Source organism: Rattus norvegicus, chromosome 5 (assembly GCF_036323735.1).
Source record: "Rattus norvegicus strain BN/NHsdMcwi chromosome 5, GRCr8, whole genome shotgun sequence".
In the NCBI taxonomy this organism is placed as follows: domain Eukaryota; kingdom Metazoa; phylum Chordata; class Mammalia; order Rodentia; family Muridae; genus Rattus; species Rattus norvegicus.
The window spans coordinates 154,287,807-154,300,555 of NC_086023.1; the positions used below are offsets into that span (position 1 = coordinate 154,287,807).

The 12,749-nt window shown below is 51.0% G+C and overlaps 1 protein-coding gene across 6 annotated transcripts in view; it reads right to left on the bottom strand.

Moving 5' to 3' along the window:
- The window catches only part of Ephb2 (Eph receptor B2), a 181,395-nt gene that overhangs the window by 108,742 nt on the left and 59,904 nt on the right, over window positions 1-12,749 (bottom strand). For all 6 annotated transcript variants that reach the window (XR_010066401.1, XM_039110058.2, XM_039110055.2 and 3 more), the window contains 2 exon segments: window positions 11,528-11,592; window positions 7,773-8,457 (listed from right to left, as the gene is read on the bottom strand). Coding sequence is in view for 5 of the 6 variants with exons in the window: in XM_039110058.2 (XP_038965986.1) it covers window positions 7,773-8,457; window positions 11,528-11,592 (750 nt within the window). In the remaining variant the exon portion in view is untranslated.

Here is a 12,749-nt window from a genome sequence, read left to right on the forward strand (position 1 = left end):
ACACACCACACATACACATGCATACACCACACACACACACACCACACACACCACACATACATATCACACAGCACACACACATATCACACACACATGAACACATACACTCTCACACCACACACACCACACACACACTACACACACATTCACATATACACCACACATATACACCACACACACACACCACATACACACACCACACATACATGCACATACACACCACACACATACACACACACACACACACACACCTGTGCACGTACACATATACCCTACCAAAGAACAAAAGAGCTGCTGTGCAGAAGGCTAGGATGGGAGACAGACTGGTGAACCAGAGGGTGGACAGGAAAAGGGAGTACAGGACTTGATTGTTCAGGCTCTAAGAATGAGGGACCGAACAGCTTTCAAGTACTGGCCAGGATCCCTGCCCATCTGATCCGTCTATGCTCTCCCCACTCCCTAAAGGCTGGGCTGTGTGGTCCTGGTTTGAGCTGAACCTGGAAGTCTTCAGAGGTCACCCATGACCCTACCCTCCTTCCCCCGCAAGAGTTGTCTGCTCTCCCACCAGCATTCCAACCCCACCCCATCTCCCCGGCCAGGCCAACTAGTGCTTGAGGCTACTGCCTCCCTCCTACGCACCCCTAGACTGACCAGGCTCCTCCCCCAGACTCCTCCAGTCACATGTGAGCCACTGATCAATCTCTGAGGGAAAGGCTGAGGCCGAGAGCAGATTTGGAAGAAAACCATCCAAGAGCCGGAGAGCTGTGCTCCCTAACCCCATCTCTTCTCTCCACAAGCACAGGATTCTGGGAGTAAAACAGAAAACAAAGCCAGTCCTAATAGCCCTGTTGGTGAGCATGAACACAGACAGGCAGAGTGGCAACTGCCAGGAGGGGGCCAGAGCGGCAAATGCTCCACTGGGTCACCTGGCAGTGCCTGTGCAAAGCTGTGAGAAGAGCCCATGCCTGGGAACTTCTCGGCTCTGTGCCAGAGGCATCTCCTAAACAAATGCAGCCATCAACCAGGGAAGCTCTCCCAGCTCAGTTATAAGGTGTGCAGCCAGCTACCCGCCCCCGGCCCCCTATAAACCCTGTACAGCATAACACCCTATAGGGACAGGAATATGAAGACAAAAGACTCCTAGGCTGGGGTGTGGGGTGCAAGCCAGTGGTGGAGCTCTGTCTTAGGAGGCTGAAGGCCCTGGCTTCCATTCTTATCACTGTGGAGCTGAAGAGGTTCAGCACAAGTTCATGTTGTTGTTATTGTTGTTGTTTGTTTTTTGTTTCTCTTTAAAAAGACCCATGAGAGCCAGGTGTGGTGGCAAAAGTCTGTAATCCCAGCATTTTGCAAGAGGAAGCGAGAGAATCAGGGGTTCAAGGTCGTCCCCAACTACCTAACAAGTTGGCGGCCAGCCTGAGAAAGCAAAACAAAAAAAGAAAGCCAGATAATTATTTAAATATTAATGATATGAGTTTTGTGGCATACACCTGTAATATTAAGCTCTAGGGGCTGAAGTAAGATGTTAACTGTTTGTGGCTTTGAGGCTAGCCTGGGTTGCTTGTGCAGTGGGTTTGAGGCTAGCCTGGGTTGCATGTGCAGTGGGTTTGAGGCTAGCCTTAGTTGCATGTGCAGTGGGTTTGAGGCTAGCCTGGTTTGCATGTGCAGTGGGTTTGAGGTTAGCCTGGGTTGCATGTATTTACAAAGTGTAAATACCTGTCCACATATATGGAAGGCTCTCCTCCACACTGTTAGCAAGGGCTCTCCCTACTGAGAGATCATGTGAAGATTTCATTTTCTCCTCTTTGTTTATCAGTAATTCCTAAGATCCTACAAATAACCTAGGGTGTTTCTATGATAAAGAAAAGAAAAGTTATTGTTTCCTCAAAATCAAAAGCTCATCAGGAGAGAAAAAAAATCAACACACGCCCAAGACTTTAAAACTCCCTAGTTTTAGTTTCTAAAACTGCTAGGTATTTGGCTCTGCATGGCAGCCCTTCTGTGAGACAGCTTTGCAGATGAGAAAAGAGATCAGTGGCTTGCCCAAGGTCACATGGTTAGAGGGAGGTTTGAAAGAAGGCCTCTAAAGTCAAAGTCAAGGAGAGGCCAGGGTCTGGGAGGAGCAGGGCTGGGCAGGGCAGGGCGTGAGGCAGGGAAGCCATGGACAAAGCTTAGAAACTACTAACTGAGAGTCTTGGCAGGAGCCAGCCAGCCAGCCAGCATGTATATGCAACTTCCCTGCACTGAGGAGAACCTGCCCACCCTGTTCACAGGGGCTGTGCCCGAACATCTACTGTAGGTGAGACAGGGAAGGACAGGGCTTCCAAAGGGAAACAGGGAGATACAGAAATCCAGAGAAAGCCAAGTACTTTATAACCAAACTGATAATATGCCAAAAGTCAGAGACAGACCCATGGCATTGGGGGAGAACCACAGAGAACACCTGCTAGGTCCTGGGGGGGGGGGGAAGAGGAGGAGGAGGCTGAGGGCTTTTGTGCAGGGGTCCCCACCTGGTATGTGTATGCAGGGGTGGGAGCAGATCAGGCACTCAACACATCAAGAAGAGACAACACGGGAAGTGTGTTCAACCTGAGGCCCAGAGATCACAGTGCACCAGGACAGCTGTGAATGTGTCTGAACACAAATGAATAAACTTAAAATATCTTACACTCTTTTGAGGGTTTTTTGTTTGTTTGTTTGTTTGTTACTTAATTTCAGTTTAACTTCGGAGATGATGACATTGTGTCACAGTGTTAAAAGTTTGTGCCAGGGTTGGGGATTTAGCTCAGCGGTAGAGGGCTTGCCTAGTGAGCGCAAGGCCCTGGGTTCGGTCCCCAGCTCCGAAAAAAAGAAAAAGAAAAAAAAAAGTTTGTGCCAGCCCGCAGTGGCTTAAGTGAGCCATGCTTTTGCACTGAGATGGCTGGCAGGGCAACCCATCGCTCTACAGTGCCACATTTTGGGGTCTTTATTCACATAGTCCCCTCCACCTTCTCCTCTCACCTACAAGACTAATGGCAGCATCACTTCCTCATGGGTGCCTTCCTCTCAGTGCCTCTCAACCCCTCCTGGATGGAGCTTGCCTCAGGCAGCTCTACACTCCACATATACTCTGTGGAACTCACTCTGGGATGAAAGGTATGAGCTGGGGTTGGGGATTTAGCTCAGTGGTAGAGCGCTTGCCTAGCAAGCGCAAGGCCCTGGGTTCGGTCCCCAGCTCCGAAAAAAAAGAAAAAGAAAAAAAAAGAAAGGTATGAGCTACCATGCCGGTTAACTCAGAGATGACCATAAACTCCTGGTCCCCTTACCCCTTCTTCCTGAGTGCTGGAATTCGATGTACGCCCTACTATGGTCAGTCTTAGGACTCGGTGCATACTAGGCAAGTGCTCTACCATCTGAGCTACATCCCCCGCCCTCAACTTCAGAGTTTTTCTGGTACCTCAGTTTGGAATGGTCTTCCCAGGTCCTCTTGGGAAGGCCCGCAGAGGCTCAAGCAACAGCTGAGAAGCCTTCTTGGGGCAGGTGTTTTGTGGCTGTCCACCATCATCCAGCCTCTCTTCTGCACTCATTCCAAACTAACTAGCTTGTTCATTAACCTTTCCTTTCCTGTTCCCCTTCCCCATCTTCCTACCCAGACTAAGTTCTAGTGAAGTTCTGGAGAGATGGGAGGGGGTCTAAATGCTGTTGGGGTCTGTGTGGCTCACTTCCGCATGGCCCAGGTGACTGGTATGCACTTGACCCACAGTAGGTATGCAACCCACCTTTGCTATATGCTTTGTATATGCTATACAGAGAATACCCAATGGCCAATGGCAGAATGGCTGAGTTCCTCACTTATGCACTGCATGCAATGGGCTCTGGAGGAAGACTGAGCCCACTTAGCTCTTAGACACTCACTGCTAGAGTAATAGATTTCCTCTGTTAGGTACCATGTTCACCCTGGGGCAGTGGCAACTCCTCACGAGGAGCCCCTCTGTCAGGAAGACAGCATCTAGCCTTGTCTTCTTAACTCAATGTTAGGAAAAAGGGAGTATTCTCTCCCCTCCTCCATTGAGGTCCTGAGGACAGGGGTAGGGCTAGGTTCATACTCATTTTCTCGACCTTCAGAAGCCTCCGTATGTTCTATCCACCAGCTGTGGATGTCTACCTCCCAAATCTATGTGCTGTCCCCTTGCCTGTCTGAGAGGCCTTAGGGTGGAATATCAAGGTGGCTCGCCTCGGAGCCGCGTGACCAGGGAAAGGATTGGAGCCAACCTGGACACCTGTGTTTTCAGCAATTTGCCAGCTGTTTCTGGTCCACAAGAGAAGCCAACAATCCTTGAAGTAAAGAATGAGAGAACACTGGCTCATCGCTCCAGTGGGAGCCACCCGGCCCCTCCTCCTACTGCACCTCAGGCGGCAGCCACATCGACAGGCTAACCGAAACTGGCCAGCGCCAGGCCAGTTCAGAGATCCTGTCTTAAAGGATGTTTCCATACCTGAGGTTGCCCTCTGGTCTGAGCACTCATGCACATGCGCACATGTGCACACACAACACACACACACACACACACACACACACACACACACTAACACTACCTTTGTCTTGGGTCCTTTCGCTGTGTGAGTCTACATGCACGTGAGAGACTAGGTGACAACCTCAGGAGAGACCAAGGCAGAAGACCCCTCCCTAGACAGAAAGGGATGGCTCCGAAGCCATAGCTGGCAGCAGTCAGAGGTCGCAGCTGGACCATTTCTGCCCCTCAGAAACCACTTAGTAATCACTGCTCACTGCATCCTGCTAAGTCCTCCGAGGTTCTGCTAAGCAAGTGAAGGCATCTCCTTGGCTGAATACCCTCAGAGGACAGTTCCTCCCCTAGTCCCCCCACCCTGAACCCCTCAATCATGCCTAGGTCATCCAGGCCTGCAAATGGCCCAGCTGACTCATGTCCTCAGGGCTTTATCCATGCAGATCTGTCCTCAGGAAGTTTTGGGTCCCCTATGCAATACACCCCTCATCTCAGACTCATCTCTGAGGTCATGGCCTCTAAGAAACCTCCTGTCGTTTCCGACACCTTCCGGTACCCACCTGCATAAGCAGTATAATTAAATCAAGTGCTGGGCCTCTGCCTCCAGCCTTTGTCCAGAACAGGTCTGTTCCAGCTGAGAACTGTGGGGCTGAAGCTGCATTTTCCCCTCTGTGTCACCCGAAGCTCAGCACAAGGTCTGATACAACTCAGGCTCTAGGAGAGTTTGATGAATGAATAAACAACCGTCACGAGCATTGGTTTCTGGTTTGCAGGTTCTGTATCCCTGCCCCAACTCTGCTGTCACTTTCCAAGGCTGTGTTCTTCCCAAGGGTGTAAAACTGAACTTGTGTGCCGGGGAATACAGCTCAGTCGCAGAGGGCTTGCCTAGCATATGTGAGACCCTGGCTCAACTCTGATACCTTAAAAATAGGCAAATACAAATAAAAAAACAAACAAACAAAAATACAGTGGGGCTGGAGAGGTGGCTCAGTGGTTAAGAGCACTGGCTGCTCTTGCAGAGGACCAAGTTTGGTTCCCAGCATCCACCCGGCTATTCACAACTGTTGTCTCTAATCCGGGGGATCTGGTGCCCTCTTCTGGACTCTTTGGGTATTAGACACAGACATACGTGTAGGCAAAACACCCATATATACAAAGAAGACAATAATCCAACAGAATGTGTTGCCTTACACACACACACACACACACACACACACACACACACACACACACACACACACAAAAGGTCCTTTCCCCCAACTTCCCCATTTCTTCCCCAGGAGGTGGAAGTTTCCAGGTAGCCCCGACTCCTTACTTGACCTGCTTTTATGCTCCATCACTGTCTTGCAGAAGCACCCATTAGCCGCACTCTTTGTCACTCAGCGCTGTGACATCTCAGCACACACAGCAATTATCTCTGAGACTGCCGTGGCTGTTTCCCAAGGAAACCTTGCCTTCCTCCTTATGTAGATGTTTGGTCCTGGTTCTTCCCCCTAACCCCATGCTCCCAGAAGTAAGACTCAGCCTCAAACACATTTACAGATACCTTGGTCATATAGCTAGCCAGGCTCTTCTCTGACTAGATTCTAACTTATTCTAACCATTTAACTCTAATCTACATTCTGCAACTTTCTGCTTCTTGGATGCCCTACCTTCTATTCTACCCTTTCCTATAGGCCATAGTTTTTTATTGACAGGTGGTACATCCATATAATATATACTGTATTCTCTCTACAATCCTACTCACCCCATCAAGGGAACGCTACCTAACCGGGTGTGGTGATAGCAGTGCAAGCCCAGCACTCAGGAGGCAGGGACAGGTGGATCTCTGAGTTCAAGGCCAGCCTAGTCTACAGAGAGACCAGGACAGCCAGGGATACAGAGAGCAGGAAAGGCTGCGGGGAGAAGCTTAGAAAGGGTGGTTTTTACCAGAGGATCCTGTTTGTGTTTCCAGGGAAACAGTCCCTGGTTTTACACAGTCTAGACTCTCCTCAGCCTGGCATGGGGGACATCCCAGCACTCCAGCACAACCTCCTATTCCAGTGGGAAATGACACAGTAGGCTCCAGTCTCCTATATAACAACCACTGAGCACAGCTTTGCACACACCATCAAATTTAGCGGGCATCTGTTCCGCACTTCCTACGCCAGAATCAATGATAACACACGTCTTAAGTTCTTGACTCTCCACACCACCCTGCGACAGACGGCTTTGCACTTGGCCAAGGTCACTGGGTTAGGAAGGGGCCGGGCTGCCATTGGAAGTGGCCTCTCCGTACCACCCTGAGGTACCTCCTGCAAACCTCTTGTGCTCACAGATCACCGTAATGATTCTTTGTCCTGTGTAAGAATCACCAGAACTGTTGTTGAGGACCACGCTTCCCTAGATGAAACAGTCGCTCCTGGTGGTTGCCAGGATGAGATCTGGAGCCATATCTCCTGAGTGAGCTCTTATAATATACCCTGATGACTGGGTGACCTTCCCGAGCCTCAATTCCCTTCTCAGAAAACAGTACTTGCCCTCGACGATTTCATGTGAGTTGTGCCCTATACATGTTTGGTACAGGGTAAAGAGAGTTCACACTGAGGAGTGCTTGGCCACCGAGGTGCCTGTCCTGATCTCTGAATGGCAAGTGACCATGGACCTCTGTTGGCCTTTGGAATGAGCAGAGAGCAGAAAGGGGTGGACCGTTTCAAGGTGACCATATTGGGACCTGTTTGCAGCCATCTCCCCCTCAGATTGTTGTGACGACAATGATATTCCAAACAGTGGCTCCTCCTTCGCTGAGCTCCCAGGGGAGGGAATCTCAAACTGAGCCATCATGGCCATGTAACATGGAGGAGAAATTAGTATTACTGTCTCGTTGCTTCTGCTCAGCCTGGCCTATATAGAACAGGACAAGCTCAGTGGATGCTTACATCTTAAAGTCATTCATCAAGACTTACTTCTTTTCTTAAACATAAAAACCATCACTTCCACAAATGAACAAGGAGAAAAAAACACCCACCATTTACCATAACTGAGTAATCATACACTAATTAAAACAGGGTGCCTGTGCCCTCTTAGTGCCCCGGACATCCATATACCTGTTCTATAAACACAAACCATTGTCCACCAAGTGCTATGTAAGGGGGCTTGCAAAGCCAGCCATGGAATGCCTCAGGGTTACCCCAAACTCCAGCCATGTCAGTCAGAGCCCAGCTGCCAGTCAGAAGCTGCAAGCAGGTCTATCGCCATACATCTGCAGGGCCCCGCCGCACTGTCCCTTACCTCGGCAGACGGTACCGTTCTCCACAGCCTCGAAGCCCGCCTTGCACATGCAGCGACCGATGGGCACCAGCCATTCGCCGTCCCCGTTACAGTAGAGTTTGATGGGTACATCCACTTCTTCAGCGTTGGCGATGCAGCTGCCCCGAGCAGCTACCAGTGAGGTGCTCTCAGCCCCCGACAGTGTCTCCTGGAAGATGGCACCATTCTGGATGACTCGGGGGCACTTCCGGTAGAAGACGCGCACCGCAATGAGGGACATACAGCCGCCGTAGTCCTGGAAGGCCAGGTAGAAACCATTGCGGGACACGGGACCGAAGCTTCGCACCTCAGTGTTGATTTTCATGACGCGGCCACCCAGATCCACCTGGGAAAAGCTCTCATCAGCCGCAATGGTGTCCACCTTCACCCACGGATTCTCCATCCAGTTGGGAAAGGTCTTGGTGGCTAAGTCAAAATCAGCCTCATAGTAGTAGAGGTTGAAGGTCTCCTTGCAGGAGCCGGGCACGCTGGGAATGCTGCTACAGTCACGCACCGAGAACTTCATCTCCACGTGGATGCGGTGGGCGCCGCGGCGCCGGATGAATTTGGTCCGTAGCCAGTTGTTCTGGCTTGACTCAAAGACATTGCACACCTGGTAGGTACGGATAGTGTTCATGTTCTCATCGTAGCCGCTCACCTCTTCCCACTGCGGGAGAAACGCTAGTCAGATGGGGGAGGTGGTACTTAGCCACATGGGAAAAACCAAACGCAGCCGTCTGAAGCGGCTAGGGGTGGGGGAGGGGCATTAAGACTCTGATGACGGAGAGGCGTTTCCATCTGATGGAAGAGACACAGCCTTGATGAGAAATTCTCAGTCTACGAGTATCTCGCCAATCTGACGGTTTAAAGGCGTATACCCTGCGCTTGGTATTCCCCGGTCCTCATGGGGTATGTGGCTCTGACTGTCAGGGGTTCACTAATCGGACAAAGGATCACAGACTGTGGGCTCAGGAGGATCCAACCGGAAGGACCTTGGAAGGGACCTGCATGAATGGAACACTATCTGATACAAGAAGACAGCTTCATGCATGGGATAGGGCCTATTTGATTGAGGAGACAGTCTCTGCTCCCTGCCCTTTCCCTCCCACAGGGCTCCCTGTGAGTGAAAGAGATACTGCCTTTGCTTCTTAGAAACTCCCAATCTGATGGAGGAAGGTGGTGCCATACCCTCACTGATCTAGGGTGATGGGAAGCCAGGACAGCTTCCCTCGGGGACTTGCACCCACTGAGGTCTCCGGGAACTGGTGGCTCCTGGTACCTGGAAGGGGCTAACCAGCCTCTCTGCCTGGTGAAGGTGCTCAGATACCTCCCTGAGTCCCTTCCTGAGCCATAACTAACCAGAGACCCTCTAAGTATCCACGCTCTGTGGGCTGGGCTGGATTGCCTGAGAGCAGATAGAAAGGGTGTGGAGCTGTTATCCTTCCGCAGGCTGAGTTCATCTCCACCGCTCTGTCCAATCCCGTGACTCTCTCAGGTGCCCTTTGTTAACCCCGCCCACCATGGTCCTGAGGAGGGAACCTGGGGCTCGCACACGCTCCACAAACACTCTGCCACTGAGCTTACCTTCCCGGCCCTCAAACACCCTTGCTACTCCGAGCCTGTTAGAGCAGCAGCCGGAAGCCTCCTGTATTTGTGTTTTCCCCTGGGGACAAGAAACACTTGCCTCCTCGGTCTGGTCTCCCCAGTGGGTTGGAGTGCCTACTGGGAGCAGCTTCCTTCTCTTCCTCTGTGTCTACCTGGGCTAGGCCTGAGGCTAGAGCCTTCGCAGGGTTTCATTCCTTGTCATGATTCTCACACGTAGCACGTGAGAGCCATGTGTTGCAGAAGGGGGAGATGAGACGAGACAGGTGAGGTCACATGACTCAAGTCATAGCGTCCTGGTCCTGTGCACAGGCTTGTCCACATGGCTTCAGAGCAAGTGCAGTTAACTTGTTGCAATTCCTCTCACCTCTCTGGGCCTTGACTTCCCCATCTGTTACATGTGGCTGTGGGACCGGCAGATGATCATAGAGAAGCTGGTGGCTGACCATGCTGTGTGGGGCTTGGAGAGAGCTAGATGCTGTGAAAGGTGCGTGTACGTGGGGAAGCCAGAGCCTGCAGGCCCGGCCTCTGCCTCAGTGGCAACTGTGAAGCTCCCTACATCATATTTAATTTTTTTCCTTTCTGGTGGCACCATGTGACAAAGTCAGCCCCTTGTTACAACCGCTGCTCTTCCTCAGAACTTAATTAGAACACTTAATTAGAGCACTCTGCCTTTCTCCCCTCTCTCTAATTAACATGCGGAGGCCCTGCAGCCCAAACACCCCAAATAATTGCGTCCGGGGGCCCTGCAGCCCAGCCTGGCCTCATTACTAGCAGGGTGGGGCTGTGGGCCCAGCAGCCTTCGCAGATGGAAAATTGGTGACAAGAAAGAGCCACAGAAAGAAGCTTGACCCTGGGGCCCTGCCTATTGAGAGCGAGGCCTGAGGGGGGAGTATGGGTCCCCAGGGCCGCAGCTGAGCCCCCTTAGAAGACTGGAGTGGAAAGAGGGGGATGGGCTGTAGAGTTTGGGGCCTCCCCAGAGACCATGGGATAGGTGGAGTGATTATTAAAATTGATGGTGATGGTGATGATGATGGTGATAATTGCTATAGCTCTTCTCTATTGGGAGCTAACCCAGGCCAGCCTCAGTGTTTGGTGCTTTGGGGCAAACCTTACTGTAACAGTGGTGAAGACCAGCATTTCACAGGTGAAAAAACCAGAGTCAGAGAGGAAAAGGACTACCCATGGTCTCAGCTGACAGGTGGAACTGGGACAATGCTACGGAGAGAGAAGGACCGGCTAGGTCTTTCTCTCAGGGTACTGGGGACACAGACATGGGCTTAGATCCTACCCAAGGGATGCAATAAAAACTCAGGGATGGGCTGGGGATGGAGCTCAGTTGCTAGACTGCTTGCCTAGCATGCACATGACCGGGTCCCCATGCTCAGCACTAAACAGACGTGGTGCCTACCTGTAATCGAGACATCCAGAAAGTGGAGGCAGGAGAATCAGAAGTTCAAGGTCCTATTCTTAGCTACACAGCTAGTTGGCAGCTAGCTTGTGATACACAAGACCCTTTCTCAAGAAAAAATTTATATATATATTATAATACATATAATATATATATATAATATATATAATTTTACCCAAGGAATCCAAAGTTGGGGTGGTGAGAACTTGATCCCTAATATAAACCTGAGCCTCAGCTCAGTACATCTCAGTGGTAAACTATCTGTATGAGGCCCCAGGTCTGATCCCCAAGTACCAAAAACCAAATGACACCAAGCAACCCTGAGCCCTTCGTTAGGAGTTAACAGGCCCTGGCAGGTGGCTCTGCCTCTCCAAGCTTCATTATAGGAGATGGCAGGTAAAAGGTATTTGGTGTGGTATCTGACCCAGAACAGAATCTCAAGGGAAATACTCTCCTTTTCTGAAATGTGCGAGCCATGAGAGTACCTACTTCTCAGCCCCCCCCCACCCCCAGGGAAATTCTACAGGATAAAGGCCAAAAGGTCCCCCTCCGTTGTCATGGAAACAGGTATTCCATCAAGGGTAGGGATGGGGAGGGTGAGATGTGAGAGCCCCGGCCCTTAGGAGAGGAAAGGGCCTGGGATATGAGGGGATGTTCAAGGTATCCATACACTCTGGGGCATGCTGGGAGCCTGCCAAGCAGGGTTTGAGGGACCAGAACTCACCCCTGATGGGGGATGTACCATCCAGCCCAGCTCAGCCGTTGCTGTAGTAGAGTCCATCAGTGTTTCTGTGGGAAGAGCAGAGAGTCATCACCCTGTGCTATAAGCCACTCTGTGGACCCTGGGGTCGCCCCTTCAGGGTTTGTTCTTTTTTTTTTTTTTTGGTTCTTTTTTTCGGAGCTGGGGATCGAACCCAGGGCCTTGTGCTTCCTAGGTAAGCGCTCTACCACTGAGCTAAATCCCCAGCCCCCAGGGTTTGTTCTTACAGAGCTTCCTCTAATCCTCCAGACCACTCGTCCTGCAAACCCAGCCTCTCTGCTCCACACTCCCTGCTACTCCAAGAGCCTAGCCAATCGAGGGAGTCCACTTCTCTTATGCCCCTCTCTCTGTGGTCATCCCCCTGCCCCCTGCCCCACCAAATAATCACATCTCACTAACCTCTTGCCCTTACTTTCCTGGTGGAGTGGCTTTTGTTGTTGTTATTTTGGTTCGTTTGCTTGTTTTTCTAGACAAGATTTCTCTGTGTAGCCCTGACTGTCCTGGAACTTGCTCTGTAGGCCAGGCTAGCTTTGAACTCAGAGATCCACCTGCCTCTGCCTTCCAAGTGCTGGGAATAAAGGTGTGCACCACCACCAGTTGGCCTGGTAGAGGGTCTTAATCTAGAGCCGTCTCCCATGGCTTCCAGACGATCTACCACCAATCCCTCAAATTTTTATGTCAAAATTCAAGAATCTATTTGCTTTTCAACTTGTATTAAATTCTCAAACACTGGAAGGCCAGTCTTGGAAGGAATCCCTCTTCAACCTCTAGGGACCCATTGCTTGCCTTAATGGCCTCTGGACACATACTCTGTAGGTACCTTCCCTCTTCTTCAGGAACTAGGAAACATTCCTTACACAATGTCCCCATCCTTGGACTCCCTGCCCCAGTCCTTGGCCAATTCTGGCCCAGAATCAAGCCATGAAGAGGGCGTTAGGAGCGGGCATCCGAGTGTGCTTGTCATTTGCTGTCTGGAGTTCTAGAGACTAAACCAGTGTCAGAACCAGTAAGTGGTGAGAAGAAGCCATAAAGCTTAAAGTGAAAGAGATCCATGGGCCCTGGAGATCCTGCTAACCCCAGGTCACGGTCAGAAGCCTTCCCCTGCAGTCCTTTCCCAACAAAAGGCTCTCAAAACAGGACTGAACTGTAGCACACTGAATGGATTTACACGGATGCTTTCAACCAT